At 37.2% G+C, this 11,868-nt stretch overlaps 1 protein-coding gene across 1 annotated transcript in view; it reads left to right on the top strand.

Annotated features, from left to right (window-relative positions):
* Window positions 1-11,203, top strand: part of NCAPG (non-SMC condensin I complex, subunit G) — a gene marked incomplete at its 5' end in the record, with an annotated part of 11,831 nt that extends 628 nt beyond the window's left edge. The window contains 12 exons of the mRNA XM_009079391.1: window positions 206-295; window positions 448-627; window positions 1,087-1,197; window positions 2,436-2,555; window positions 3,382-3,618; window positions 3,999-4,180; window positions 6,819-6,993; window positions 7,411-7,572; window positions 8,362-8,530; window positions 9,508-9,594; window positions 10,049-10,127; window positions 11,080-11,203. Coding sequence (XP_009077639.1) covers window positions 206-295; window positions 448-627; window positions 1,087-1,197; window positions 2,436-2,555; window positions 3,382-3,618; window positions 3,999-4,180; window positions 6,819-6,993; window positions 7,411-7,572; window positions 8,362-8,530; window positions 9,508-9,594; window positions 10,049-10,127; window positions 11,080-11,203 — 1,716 coding nt within the window. The remainder of the gene's footprint in view (window positions 1-205; window positions 296-447; window positions 628-1,086; window positions 1,198-2,435; window positions 2,556-3,381; window positions 3,619-3,998; window positions 4,181-6,818; window positions 6,994-7,410; window positions 7,573-8,361; window positions 8,531-9,507; window positions 9,595-10,048; window positions 10,128-11,079) is intronic.
* Window positions 11,204-11,868: the final 665 nt, after the last annotated feature.

Here is an 11,868-nt window from a genome sequence, read left to right as displayed (position 1 = left end):
ACCTACCTGAATGGGAGAAAACACCAGACTCGTGGTCACACACGTATTGCCAAATTGAGGATTTATTTGCAGCTGTTAGGAGAAACTGCACAGATGTTCAGTACTTTTTCAGAAGGATAGTATTTTAAATTTGGAAAAGTTTAGGTGCTTAGTATATGACACCTGAGCTGAAATTAATGGTACTAATACACTGCTGTACCAATAGATTGCAGAAATTATATCAGAAGTTCGTGAGCCAATTGTTGCAGTTGACAAGCCTGTTGATGCTGCTGAAATAAGAAAGCAGGAGCTTAAGGTAAGCAGATTTAAGTTATTAAGAAAAATATTTTTCAAGCTTATCCATCTAGAGTTTTACATAGTATGGTGTTACTGGCTTGTATCAATGATGTATTGTTGGCAATACCATGAAGGTTATGATAACGATTTTCTTTTTACTTTGTATTTCAGTTGGCTGAAATAAAAGTAAAACTTCATGAAGCAAAACAAGGTTTGGAAGACTGCATTGCTCTGCAGGATTTTAATACAGCATCAGTATTAAAAGAAACAATAGCTGAGCTGGAACAAACGAAAAATGACCTGATAAAAGCAGCAGAGCAACCTGAAATTAAAGAAATGCGTGTGGAGAAGGTCTCTACCCTTCCTCTATTCCTAAGTGCTGGTTATGTTTAAATGCTTTAATTTTAGTTTTAAAAGAAAATGTAGGTTGTCCTTGTATCATCTACATTTTTTTAAAACTGGAAACAAACATTTATGGTATTAGTATTCTCCTTCTGCAAGTATAGAATCTGTTAGTGTGCTTTAGCAAAATTGAATTACAGTTAAACTTCTCTTTTCTCCTGGAATAACTACAGAATTCTAAAAGGGTCTTGTTCTTCTTCCTCTTGTTCTCAACTAACTGAAAATGTGAAAATGAAGCTATTTTAGAATAGTTTATAGACAGGTGATGATTAATATTCTTTCACAATGAATGTGTAGTGGGCAGGAAATACTTATTGAGGTAGGAACAAATGGCGATTAATCACCATTCTTATCACAGCCACCATTTGTATGGATAATGTTTATCTCTTTTCACTGTCCAACTTGAAGAATGATCCTGAAACACTGTTGAAGTGTCTGATGATGTCTTACGAGCTTCTGAAGATCTTGTCCCTTTCTAAAGGAATCAGTCCAACCATTAATGAACTCATTCATTACCTGGTATGTAGGAATATAAAATGCTGTTTACATTATAATAGGAATGGGTACATCACAGCAGGCCCTTGGGTGCTGGCAGGTGATTTGTGGTTATTTCACAATCACTCTGCAGTGTCTGTAGTGCTGTGTCTGGTGCTTTTAAGTCTTCTCAGAACCTGCTGTTCTGAGCTCTTATGCCAGAACTGGTTGTGGCAGAGAGATACAAAAATACAACAGGAATGTGGTGAATATTTGACTAAAGTATGACAGTGCTGGACAGGGCTGAGTTACACTGTGCTAAGTAGGGTGCTTAGATGTCTGCTTACTGCCCTTAAGTACTGGGATTTGATATCAGCCAGAGTTATGAGAGCTCTAACAGAACTTTTAAGGGTTTTTTCTTGTTTTGTCTTTGTTTTTGTTTGTTTGTCTCTAGTCAAAAGCTTTTTATCTAGGAAAGACTGGAACTTGTATAGACTTGTCTTTGATCCCTTCCATGTACAAGGAAAGATGTAAAGAAAATGGTTTAAATGTAGTGGAACCACACCTAATTTCTTGCAGATGTACAGAAGTGTTTAGAAACGCTAGTTAGTGTTGTGTATCCCAGAAACCTTTTTGTTTTCATTTGGTCTTTCTTTAATTTTCATACTTCTTGTTTATTCCACATTCCCTTTTCCAAGATCCTGCTTTTGTATTGATGTTCCTGCTGGATTTTCATCTGCTAAATGATTTGGGGTACTTACTGTTTTTTAAACTTGAAGTCTTTAGTAACTGCAGAAATATAAAATGATGCCACTGTAGTGTTAACACTGTATCTAGTGTGGCTTTTGTCTTGTGTGGATTTTTACCACTGTCTTCTCTATTCCAAGTGCATCAAAGTGGCATCTTCATATTTTAGCTTGTAACTGGGTATTGTTTCTCTGCAAGAATACTAATGTCTTTTGTGAAGAAATGTGTAGGTTTGTTGTTGTGTACTGTTTTTTATTTCATGGAGCGATCAACTCCATTTTGTTTGAAAACAAGTATTTATTGAAACCAAACACAAAACAAAACACTCCTGATTTTTGCCATTATTTTACTGATGGTTTCAAGCAAAATAATCAATCTGCTTCTGTTTATTTCTAAACAAACAGTATATGTTAGTTGTCACTTTCCAATCCTGTATCAAACTAAATGACTTTTAGTTTCAGGGTAAGCACATTTTAGTAGTCAGGTTTTTATTTTAAATTTATGTATTTCAACCAGAATGTCTATCTTGTTTTCAGATACTTCCTGGTGTAACTCATGTCCAGCCAGCTGTGAGAAATATGGCAGTTATGTGTTTGGGTTGCTGTACCCTTCAGAACAAAGAGTTTGCCCAACAACGGCTTCCATTGCTGTTACAGGTAAAACGTCTGACAGGAAATGGAATGATGGTCTGTGTGACTTAGATACAGGACTAGTTTTATTTACTATAGCAAGCTGTTATACACAGCTGTATTATTTGAGAACCAGTGTATCCTGGATTCCTGTCTGTTTACAGGCTGAACAGTAGAATTACATCCTGTCTATATATGGTTGCTCTGAAATTCATGACTTTTTGTAATGCAAATTGCATAGGTGACTCAAGGCTGGTGGAGGGACTCGGGCACAAGTGCCATGAGGAGAGGCTGAGGGGGTTGGGGTTGTTCAGCCTGGAGAAGAGGAGGCTCAGGGGAGACCTTATCACCCTCTACAACTCTCTGACAGGAGGCTGGAGTCACGTGGGGGTTGGTCTCTTCTCCCAGGCAACCAGCAGCAGGACAAGAGGGCACAGACTCAAACTCTGCCAGGGGAAGGTTAGGTTAGATATTAGGAAGATATTTTTTACAGAGAGTGTGATAAGTCATTGGAATGTGCTGCCCAGGGAGGTGGTGGATTCACCATCCCTGGAGGTTTTCAGGATGAGACTAGATGTGATGCTTAGTGCCATGGTCTAGTAACCACTTTAGGGTTGGACTCAATGGTCTTTGAGGTCTTTTCCAACCCAGTTGATTCTAAGATTCTATGAGAAATTATTTCACAGACTGTATTATAAATTCAGGTTTAAATTCATATTGTACCTTCCCAAAGTCTGAAATTTGACCTAAGTATTATAAAAGTTTCCTAAATGAATCTTATTAAAGGAAAAATACTTAATTTTAACATTGCTGGTCTACTGGAAGATATCTGTATTTTCCTCATTAAACCTAGGTTTTGCAAGTAGATAATATAAAGACAAAGCTCAGTGCTTTAAGAGCAGTCTTTGATCAACTGATGCTGTTTGGGATTGAGCCTTTTAAAACCAGAAGAGGCAGTGACTCTCCAAGTGAAAATGCAGATAGCAGAAGTGACAATGGTGAAGAAGGAAGCAAAACAGTAGAGGAGGAAGAGGATGCTGCCATGGCTCACAACTTTCTGCAGCTTCTTTGTGGTTTCTTAGACAGTGAGGTAAGAAATGCTGTACAATTTGCCTTTGTTTTGTTTTGAAATGGTTTTTGCAGATGGCTTACCATCCTGGTAGGTCTGCCTATGAATATTATATGATGTGTAATTGAAATTAATGGCCTTAATTAATTTATTTATTATTATTACTAAATTATAAAATTACTCTTTTAATTAATGTTAAAATAGTTGTCCTAGAAAATGGCTGCAAGTTTGTCACTGATACAGACTAAGGTTACTCTTGAGCCATCTTTGAATTCTGTGCAGGTGCAAGTAGGTGAATGTAGAAAATTGCTTGGCAAAACAGGATGTAGACTATTACTATGAAGTATGAGTAAAAACCACCGTACTTGGTGTAACGTGAGTATGATAAGTTCTTTCTTCAGTTTTCAGAACTTAGGACAGAAGCTGCAGAAGGCATTGCTAAGCTGATGTTCTCTGGGAGGCTGATTAGTCCCAAGCTCCTCTCCCGTCTGGTTTTGTTGTGGTACAGCCCCATGACCGAAGATGATACTCGGCTTCGACACTGCCTCGGAGTCTTCTTCCCTTTATTTGCTTTTGCAGACAGGTAATGGCCTTTGTCATTTGTTTTCTGACTATATGCATTGATCTAACAGCTTTACAAACCTGTTTTGGCCTTGCACAAGTACAAACTGCACAAATACAAGTTAGACCCCAAGGTCTAGTTCATCCTCCTATACCTATTGCTGTCAAAAGTGCATAATCTCAGCCTGTGACTATTCTGAAGACTTTCCATTAATTCCCTTATACCCCTGTGGCCTTATTTTTTTTTTCTTTCCAAAGCCTATAATTGAAACTGTTCTCCAAGGCAGTGAATAAAATATTAATTTAAAAAATATGTGCTTTATTTATTTATGCTGTTGAGCACTACAGGTAGTCTTTGAAGTGTGACTAAAGAGTAGCTAGCCAGGAGTGCTTCAAAAGCAAATAATCAGTGCCCAGCAGATATCAAAGCAGCAGGCTGGTGAGTTGTGGTCTGGGCTTTGGTTTTGAACCAAAGGCTACTCCAATTTAAATTCATAGCAGATTCAAAATCTCCTGTTTATTTTGGTAGTGGACAAAGGAGGTAGAGCACTTATATAAGGGAATAGGAGCTTAAATAGCAGCTCTCATCTTCTTTAACCTGCTCAAAGAAAAAAGTATTTAACTTTTCAGTTGCTGCTAGTGATTTTAACAAGTTAGAACAAGCTGAGTATTTATCTGCCTTTTTTATGGTTAAGTTTTAATTGAGGTGTATTATTTGTTTCCTTATCTATTTTTCAAACCAAATTGAATTACATTTTTGTGGCCTATACATTGCCACGTTAAGAGTAGTAGTTCAAAGGGGAGTTGTTTTGGAGAGGGGGGAAATTTCCTAGCAAATGTATTTTTGCTGTTGCCAGAAAGAAAAAAAAAAAAAAGTACCCTGTATCCTCCAGGATGGGGATTTTCCTGGTAAAATTCTAGTGAAAATAAGCAACAGAAGAACTAATTTAATATGCTTCCACTATCTCTGATACTGAGTAATGAATTTAAGCTTTTAACATGGGTAATCTTTTACTTGTGAATGTTGTCTAATGATACAGTGAGTTTCCCTTTTTCCATGGGTTCTAATGTTTGCCCAGCTGAGTAATTCTGTGTATTTCCAAGTCATTTGCAAGTGAGGCAACTTCTGGCACCTCAGGATAATATTTTTTTCTTGAAAGAAGAACATGGTGTATGTTTTAAGCAAAAATCAGTGAAGGAAAAAAAATCGTAAGTCTTAGCCTGGCTCATTGATTGTAAATCTCGTGTTTTCTGCCTCAAAACATTATCTGCATCCTCGATCACAAATGGTCCATTTTAAGATGAGTAGTTTGCTGCCTTCAGTTACCAATATTGTATTTTTAGAAGAGAATTATTAATTACCATGTGTAATTCAGAGCTGTCTGCAAAGTTGCCATTCAGGAAAAGGAGATCTCTGGTGATAAATGAGGTTTGGCTGAGGTTCATACCTAATTTTGGTACTGATTCCTCACTGAATTACAAACTTCCATTTGTTTTTTGGGTGCTGCTCTGTTAACCTCTCCATCTGCTCACAGATACCATCATGAGGCTTACTTTTTGAATATAAATATTTGATCTCTGTGAGGCAGAAATGTTGATGCTGAGTTCTGTAAATAATCTGGTGTGTCAGTAGTGGCATGGCATGGCAGAATAGGGACAGGATCCTGTAACTAGTGAACAATTAATACTCATGGAGTGTTTTCTGAAGAGTATTGAACTCTGGCAGCCTAAGAGGAGAAACTTCTGCCTTGTGACTCTATGTTACTAGACTTCTAGTTTTAATTTACAGTAAATAATCTGAATGATACTCCAGTTATGCTTGAGCCAATCTAAAGCCTTGAAGCAGCTGAAAGGGAGAGTTCTTGCTTCTGTTCTTTCTTGCCCCAGTTTTAGTGCTCAAAAGGTCTTTTGATCAGCTGATTTGGCTCAGTGATGAAGCAGCAAACAATGTGCTGTTTTGAAATTATTTACTTTCTTAGTATTCTCTTGTAGTTATTTGGGTTCAAATAGGAAGTTATTAACTATCAGGAACATAAAAGGCTTCACTTCACCCTCTGGCAGCTTGTGCTTTTCAGCACCTTACCTTTCAAAGTGTTTTGACAAATCTTGTGGAACTACAATTTTAGACAACTTGCTGCAGAACCAAGTGCAACATGATTTTTAGGTTTGCTTGGCAGGAGTTATGAACTCTTCTGAGAAAAGAGCAGGAATATTTCTTCCAAAAATCTTGTTAACCACTGTATATTTTTTTGCCAGGCTTCCTTGCTTTCTTGCACAATGAGAAGTACCCCCAAAGAAAAATGCTAGGAGAAGGAGGAGAGGACAAGGTTCATCTAAATAAAAGATTTAGAGAAACATGTTTGTGTAAATGTATTCTCTTGTCCCTAAGAGAATTTCTGTATATATCAGATTTTCAGTAGTAAGGATGAACCTTCCAGAGGCAGGAAGTGTTACATAAAACTCTCGAAATACCATGTGCTAAATAATAACCTGGTTCTGTGAGGCAGTTTTGATATCTTGATCTTTCTGTGGCTACCAAGGTTGGCTGCTCCCACTTTGCTTTGATTGATGAATTGTAATGGGTTGGTGAACTTCCATTATGGAAGAGAAAATGTAATTTTGTCTCATTATTCTACTAATGTTTGACTCCATTGAAATAGGTCTAACCAGGAATGCTTTGAAGAAGCTTATTTTCCAACTCTGCAAACACTGTTAAATGCTCCTGCAACATCACCCTTGTCTGAAGTAGATGTCAGTAATGTTTCTGAGCTGTTGGTGGACCTGACCAGACCAAGTGGACTGAAACTTCAGTCTAAAAGTTCTCAGGACTATCAGGTACAGTATGCTAAAATGTAGCAAAACAGAATTTGTATCTAGACATGAAGAACTGACACCCTTTGCTTACTGCTACCTGTCTGGGCCTCTCTGAGCTTCCCAGTGTCAGTAGTTGAATTAAATGAGAGTGATTGTTCAGGTGATGAAATTTTTTATCTTGACGTTCTCACTCCCCTCTCCCCCCGATTTCCCCTCCCTCTCACAATTAAAAAATGCTAGTAGGAACTTGCACCATGGCTGTTTGTCTAAAGTGTTTAGAAAAATCCATTGGTGTATGTACTGAAAATACTGCATTTTAGGAAAATACTTAGTTGGCAAAATGAGTCAAGTGGCTACTGAAATCAAAGTATTCTCATTGCTGTCTCTTGGAAAGAGTTCCCAGCAAAATGTCTGATACCTGATTTCTTTCCTTCACAGGAGTCAACAGTGCATGATAGTTTAGCCATGAAAATTTGCAACGAAATCCTGAGGGACCCAACGGCACCAGAAGTTCGTATTTATGCAAAAGCCTTAAATTCACTGGAACTCAGTGATTCTCTCAGGGAGAATCTACTGGTGTTGCTGGATGAGATTCTAGAGGTAGTACATAAATAACTTACTTGTTTAATCATCAGCAATCTAATATTCTGATATGTTTAAAAATGAAGTGCCTTTGGTTTACTATGACATTGTGACTGAAATTTCTCTATTAACCAATCTTTGAAAATTAATTTTTGAGTCTGAGCTGTTATCACTACATAAACCACAGAGTGTTACCAGCATGAAACAGTGTGCCCAACTTGATACATTGCAGTGGAGTAAGTTCTTCTTATAAGTCTGGTGTAGTTAAATTATTAAATGAAAATCAAACTCAATTATTTTAAAGTTTTGATGGCTTTTCTTCAGTTAATTATTAGCAGCTGAAATTTTATGCCTAAACATACGATATAACTGAAAGATCATTAGGCAACATGAAAAAGGTGCTTGATTTAAGATGAAGTGGGAAGGGATCACAAGAGTTTTTACTTTCATGCTATTATTAACATGGAAAACAGAATAAAATTTGGGAGTGTGTCAGGTGAGCACAATGGTACATAGAAATGTTGGAAAGAATGCTGGTCCACTATGGACATATCATCCCCAGGTAGCTATGCTCCAGTTGCTTTAGTGTTTTCAGGTTTCCTTTACAAAAACAAAATTACTGGCATATCAGTGCCTGGTGTTGAGAGAGAAATTGTTTCTCCTCTCAGCTCAAATGATGGTTTTCATGTCACATGTTGTATCCTTTGTGCAGTAAATTTAACTAATCCAATTAGTAGGTAAATTTAATGGATAAAAGAAATAGTTGTAAAATTAAGTAGCATTTAAGAGTAAATGTCTGTTCTGCAGAAAGTGAACGATAGACTGTGCCAAAAAGCTATTGAGAAGGTAAAGATGAACTTGACCAAGGATCCTAATGTGGGCCAAAGCCACTCCGGAAAAACTGAGGAAACAGACCCCTCTGAAAGGACACAGGAAACTGAAATCATGTCTGAAAATACTGCTGACAATGCAGAAGGTAATTCAGGAAAGGTGTAGTACAGTAGCAGGTGTACAATTCAGTGACTTGTTTAGATGTTATGAAAATAAGTTTGTTTTCCTTCATTAAATTAATCTACTTAAAAAAAAGGTAATATCTAGTAGCTATGCATACAGTTTAAAATATTTGTACTTAAGTATTTCCATTTTTTTTAGTGCTTTTTGACCAGATTCTGTCATACTGCTCTAGTATGAATAGTGCTGTAGTCTGAGTCTTAAGCTCTGCCCTGCAACGATTTCTTTTTAACAAAGACAGTATTAGAATGGGCTTTAAAAAAATTTGTAGCTGTTTGGCACACTCCTGTGCCTACTAAATCATAGTGCCGACTAATCTGCCATCTTTAGTATGTGACTCATTGACTTGGAGGAAGAAAGAAGTGCTTTGTGGGGTTCTTAGACTTTGGAGTTACCATCATGGCTCAGGCACTGCCTTGACATCAGTGTATAGCTGATACCTGTAGTGTTGACAAGCTCATCTGTAGGAGTCAGGTTTGTTTCTGTTGCTGTTTAAGGGCTTGAAGTGAAAGCAGCTGAAGACTTTCCACTTCCTGCAGAGCACATGCAGCTGCACGAGCCTCAGCAGTTGCACATTGTGCTGGTATTTTTTTTAAAGCAGTTGGCTGAAACTTAGGTTCACTTGCAGCAGCAAAGCAAACACATTGCCATGCAGCTGTTGTAAGCAGGTCCCTGTTCAGCCAAGCTGGTGGTCTGCCCTGCTTGCTCCACTTCCAACACTGTGGAAAGGCTAAATAGTGTCAGGAATAATTTATGTGTGATTGATCTATGTTGGGGCAGAGTTATAGCTAAGTGACATTTTAAGCTTCCTTAAAAATCTAGTTTCTGGTTTAAAGAAAAAGTGGGTTTAGATTTTATATAACAACCACAATTTAAAATACTGGTACTCAAGATAATAAACTTTAAATTTATGACTTCTGCATCTGCTATTCTGTTTGACAGAAAGTAATAAAGATGCTCCTCATACTCCAGTTAATGAAGTTAAAGAAACTGCAAAAGCAAAATCCATGAGAAGCAAAACTGGCAAAGGTACAATACTATTTGTTTTTGTACTAATTGTACAATACTAATAATACTGAAGGCTACAATACTAATTGCTTTGAATAAAATAATGTCATAGTAACTTTTTGTGAATGTATAGATACAAACCCCATTCATACTTTGTAGTGTTTGCAATTATATTTGTTAAAAGATTAGTCTGTTCTGTGGAAATGTTTGTGCTGTTAGCCTCTCTCAACACAGATTTAAAACTAGAGTGTTTCCAGATAACCTGGTCACAGCCACCAGAGAGTACAGGTGTTTTGGGGAGAAGTGGTAAATTGTGGAGGTTTTGTTACTGGTTTGGTTTGGTGACCCTATTCTATCTGTGCTGCCTGCATATTTCTGTGTGTCAATGCAATGTCAAACACTGGAGAAAGATACTAACTAGTTTGACAAAATAAGTGGTATCATGATATGAAAAGAGACTCTTGCTTGTACCTAGGCCAGCCGAAAACAGCAACAGGAGGGAGGTCTGTGCGCACAAGAAAAACTGGTGCAAGTGCAAGATGCCCTAGAGGAAGGTAAATCCTTGTCTCTCCACCATCAAAGCCATGATGTCTGTTCTAGCAAGGAAATTTAATTCAAATATTTTTCTTTCTCTGGCTTGTACTTCTGGTTTCCTCTTTTCCTAAACCACAGATAAAAATTTAAGAGAAAAATTATATTTTTTGAAACAGTGAAAGGTTTTGTCAAAGAGCCTCTAGCTTTTTTTTTGACATAGCTGTTGTATGTAGGGTTAACATTCTGCCTGACAAAAGTTAGGTTTTGCATTACATTATTGCTGCTTTTCCAATCACTTTGGTTTTTTTATAATCTGTTCTCTGGAGGAGTCAATTTCTTTTTTATTTAAGCTCTTTTTTTTTTTCTCCATGGTTTTGTTGCGTGTTTTACAACATGTAGTTGATAAGCTTCTAGAAATGTCTGAGAAGTGAATATAGGCAATATATTTCTCTCCTTCTGATCTTGTAGGATAAGAGCATTGAAAATTATCTTTGTAATTTTCAGCTGTGCTCACTCTTTGTTACACAAGTAATCTGCTGGCTCTAGGGTGACCAGGGTCAGTCATTCCCCTTTGTCTGTTTGGAGTGTTTCCTTGTGTCCCTGGAAGTGTCTAAGAGGTGTCTGGTTCTGACACTGGAGGATATGGTTTAGGGGTTACAGCAGTGACAGGTTAATGGTTGGACTTGATGATCTCAGAGGTTTCCTCCAACCCTGTGATTCTGTGGTTCTACTTTGATTCCACCTAATTTTTGGCAGTTTTGCTTCTTTTCCAACTGTTTATGACAACTTGGTTATCTTTAGTGACATTGCTGTATCATTTAGAAAACACTAATATATCCTCACAAAATAGAAAATTTATAATTAGTAACAATTACGTTTGTTCTTTAAGACCATGTGTCAGGTTTGTTGATATAGTAATTCTTGAGTTTGCTTAGTCTTTTTGGCCTTACTTTTAAATATTCTACATTTCAGTTGTGCTGAAACTCCAGAGTTAGCCCCACAGTCAAGTTCAAGGCCTTCGAGACGGGCAAAAACATTGGCACTTGAGAAAACAAGAATGAATCTTTCAAGCCTTTTGAATGAGGAAATGGACTAGTGAAGACAAAAGGAGAAAAAGTGCCCTTTACCAGTGCTGGTAGTTAACATCAGACTTGACAAACCAGACTTGTTTTCTTGTTAGTCCTATTTAACTCCTTTTATGTTATCATTTATAATTCTGGATTTCTAGATTAGTTTTTTACAATAAGTGAATTTCCTGAAGTTTCTCATTTATGTAATAAAAACATTAGTACCTGAACCAAACTGGGAGGTTTTTTCTTTTCTTTATAGAGAAGGAAGCTTTTTATCTGCAAATTAAAATTACTGTTGGTGCTGAGGACTCAACAGGTAAAGCTGTTTTGATATTTAAAAGTAGCACAGAGTGTTTGGCCTGCTGTGGTTGCTTGTGATGGCAGCAGGTTTGAATGCACCTACCTTAGGCATAAAAATATTTGTGGTGCAAAATAAGATCCAGTAGTGAAAGGAATATTTAAATACAAAAAGGGCAAAAAATGAAATACTCAAAGGTCTGTGATGTGTCTTTTTAAAGTAGAATGCAGTGGTGATTTCTTTGCAGCTTTGAAGTCCAAAATCTTTTTCTGACAACTTCTCTAGGAGCCAGTCATGAGTTTTACAGGACAAGGCAAGATTAAACTGCAGGTAGTAGTCACTGGTGGCTGAGCAGATTCACTCAGGAGAGGGAAATGCTGGGTGAGTCATGTC

Source organism: Acanthisitta chloris, unplaced genomic scaffold (assembly GCF_000695815.1).
Source record: "Acanthisitta chloris isolate BGI_N310 unplaced genomic scaffold, ASM69581v1 scaffold19177, whole genome shotgun sequence".
Classification (NCBI taxonomy): Eukaryota; Metazoa; Chordata; class Aves; order Passeriformes; family Acanthisittidae; genus Acanthisitta; species Acanthisitta chloris.
Note: the sequence above shows the minus strand (reverse complement) of the source record. Positions and strands in the feature narration are given on the sequence as shown.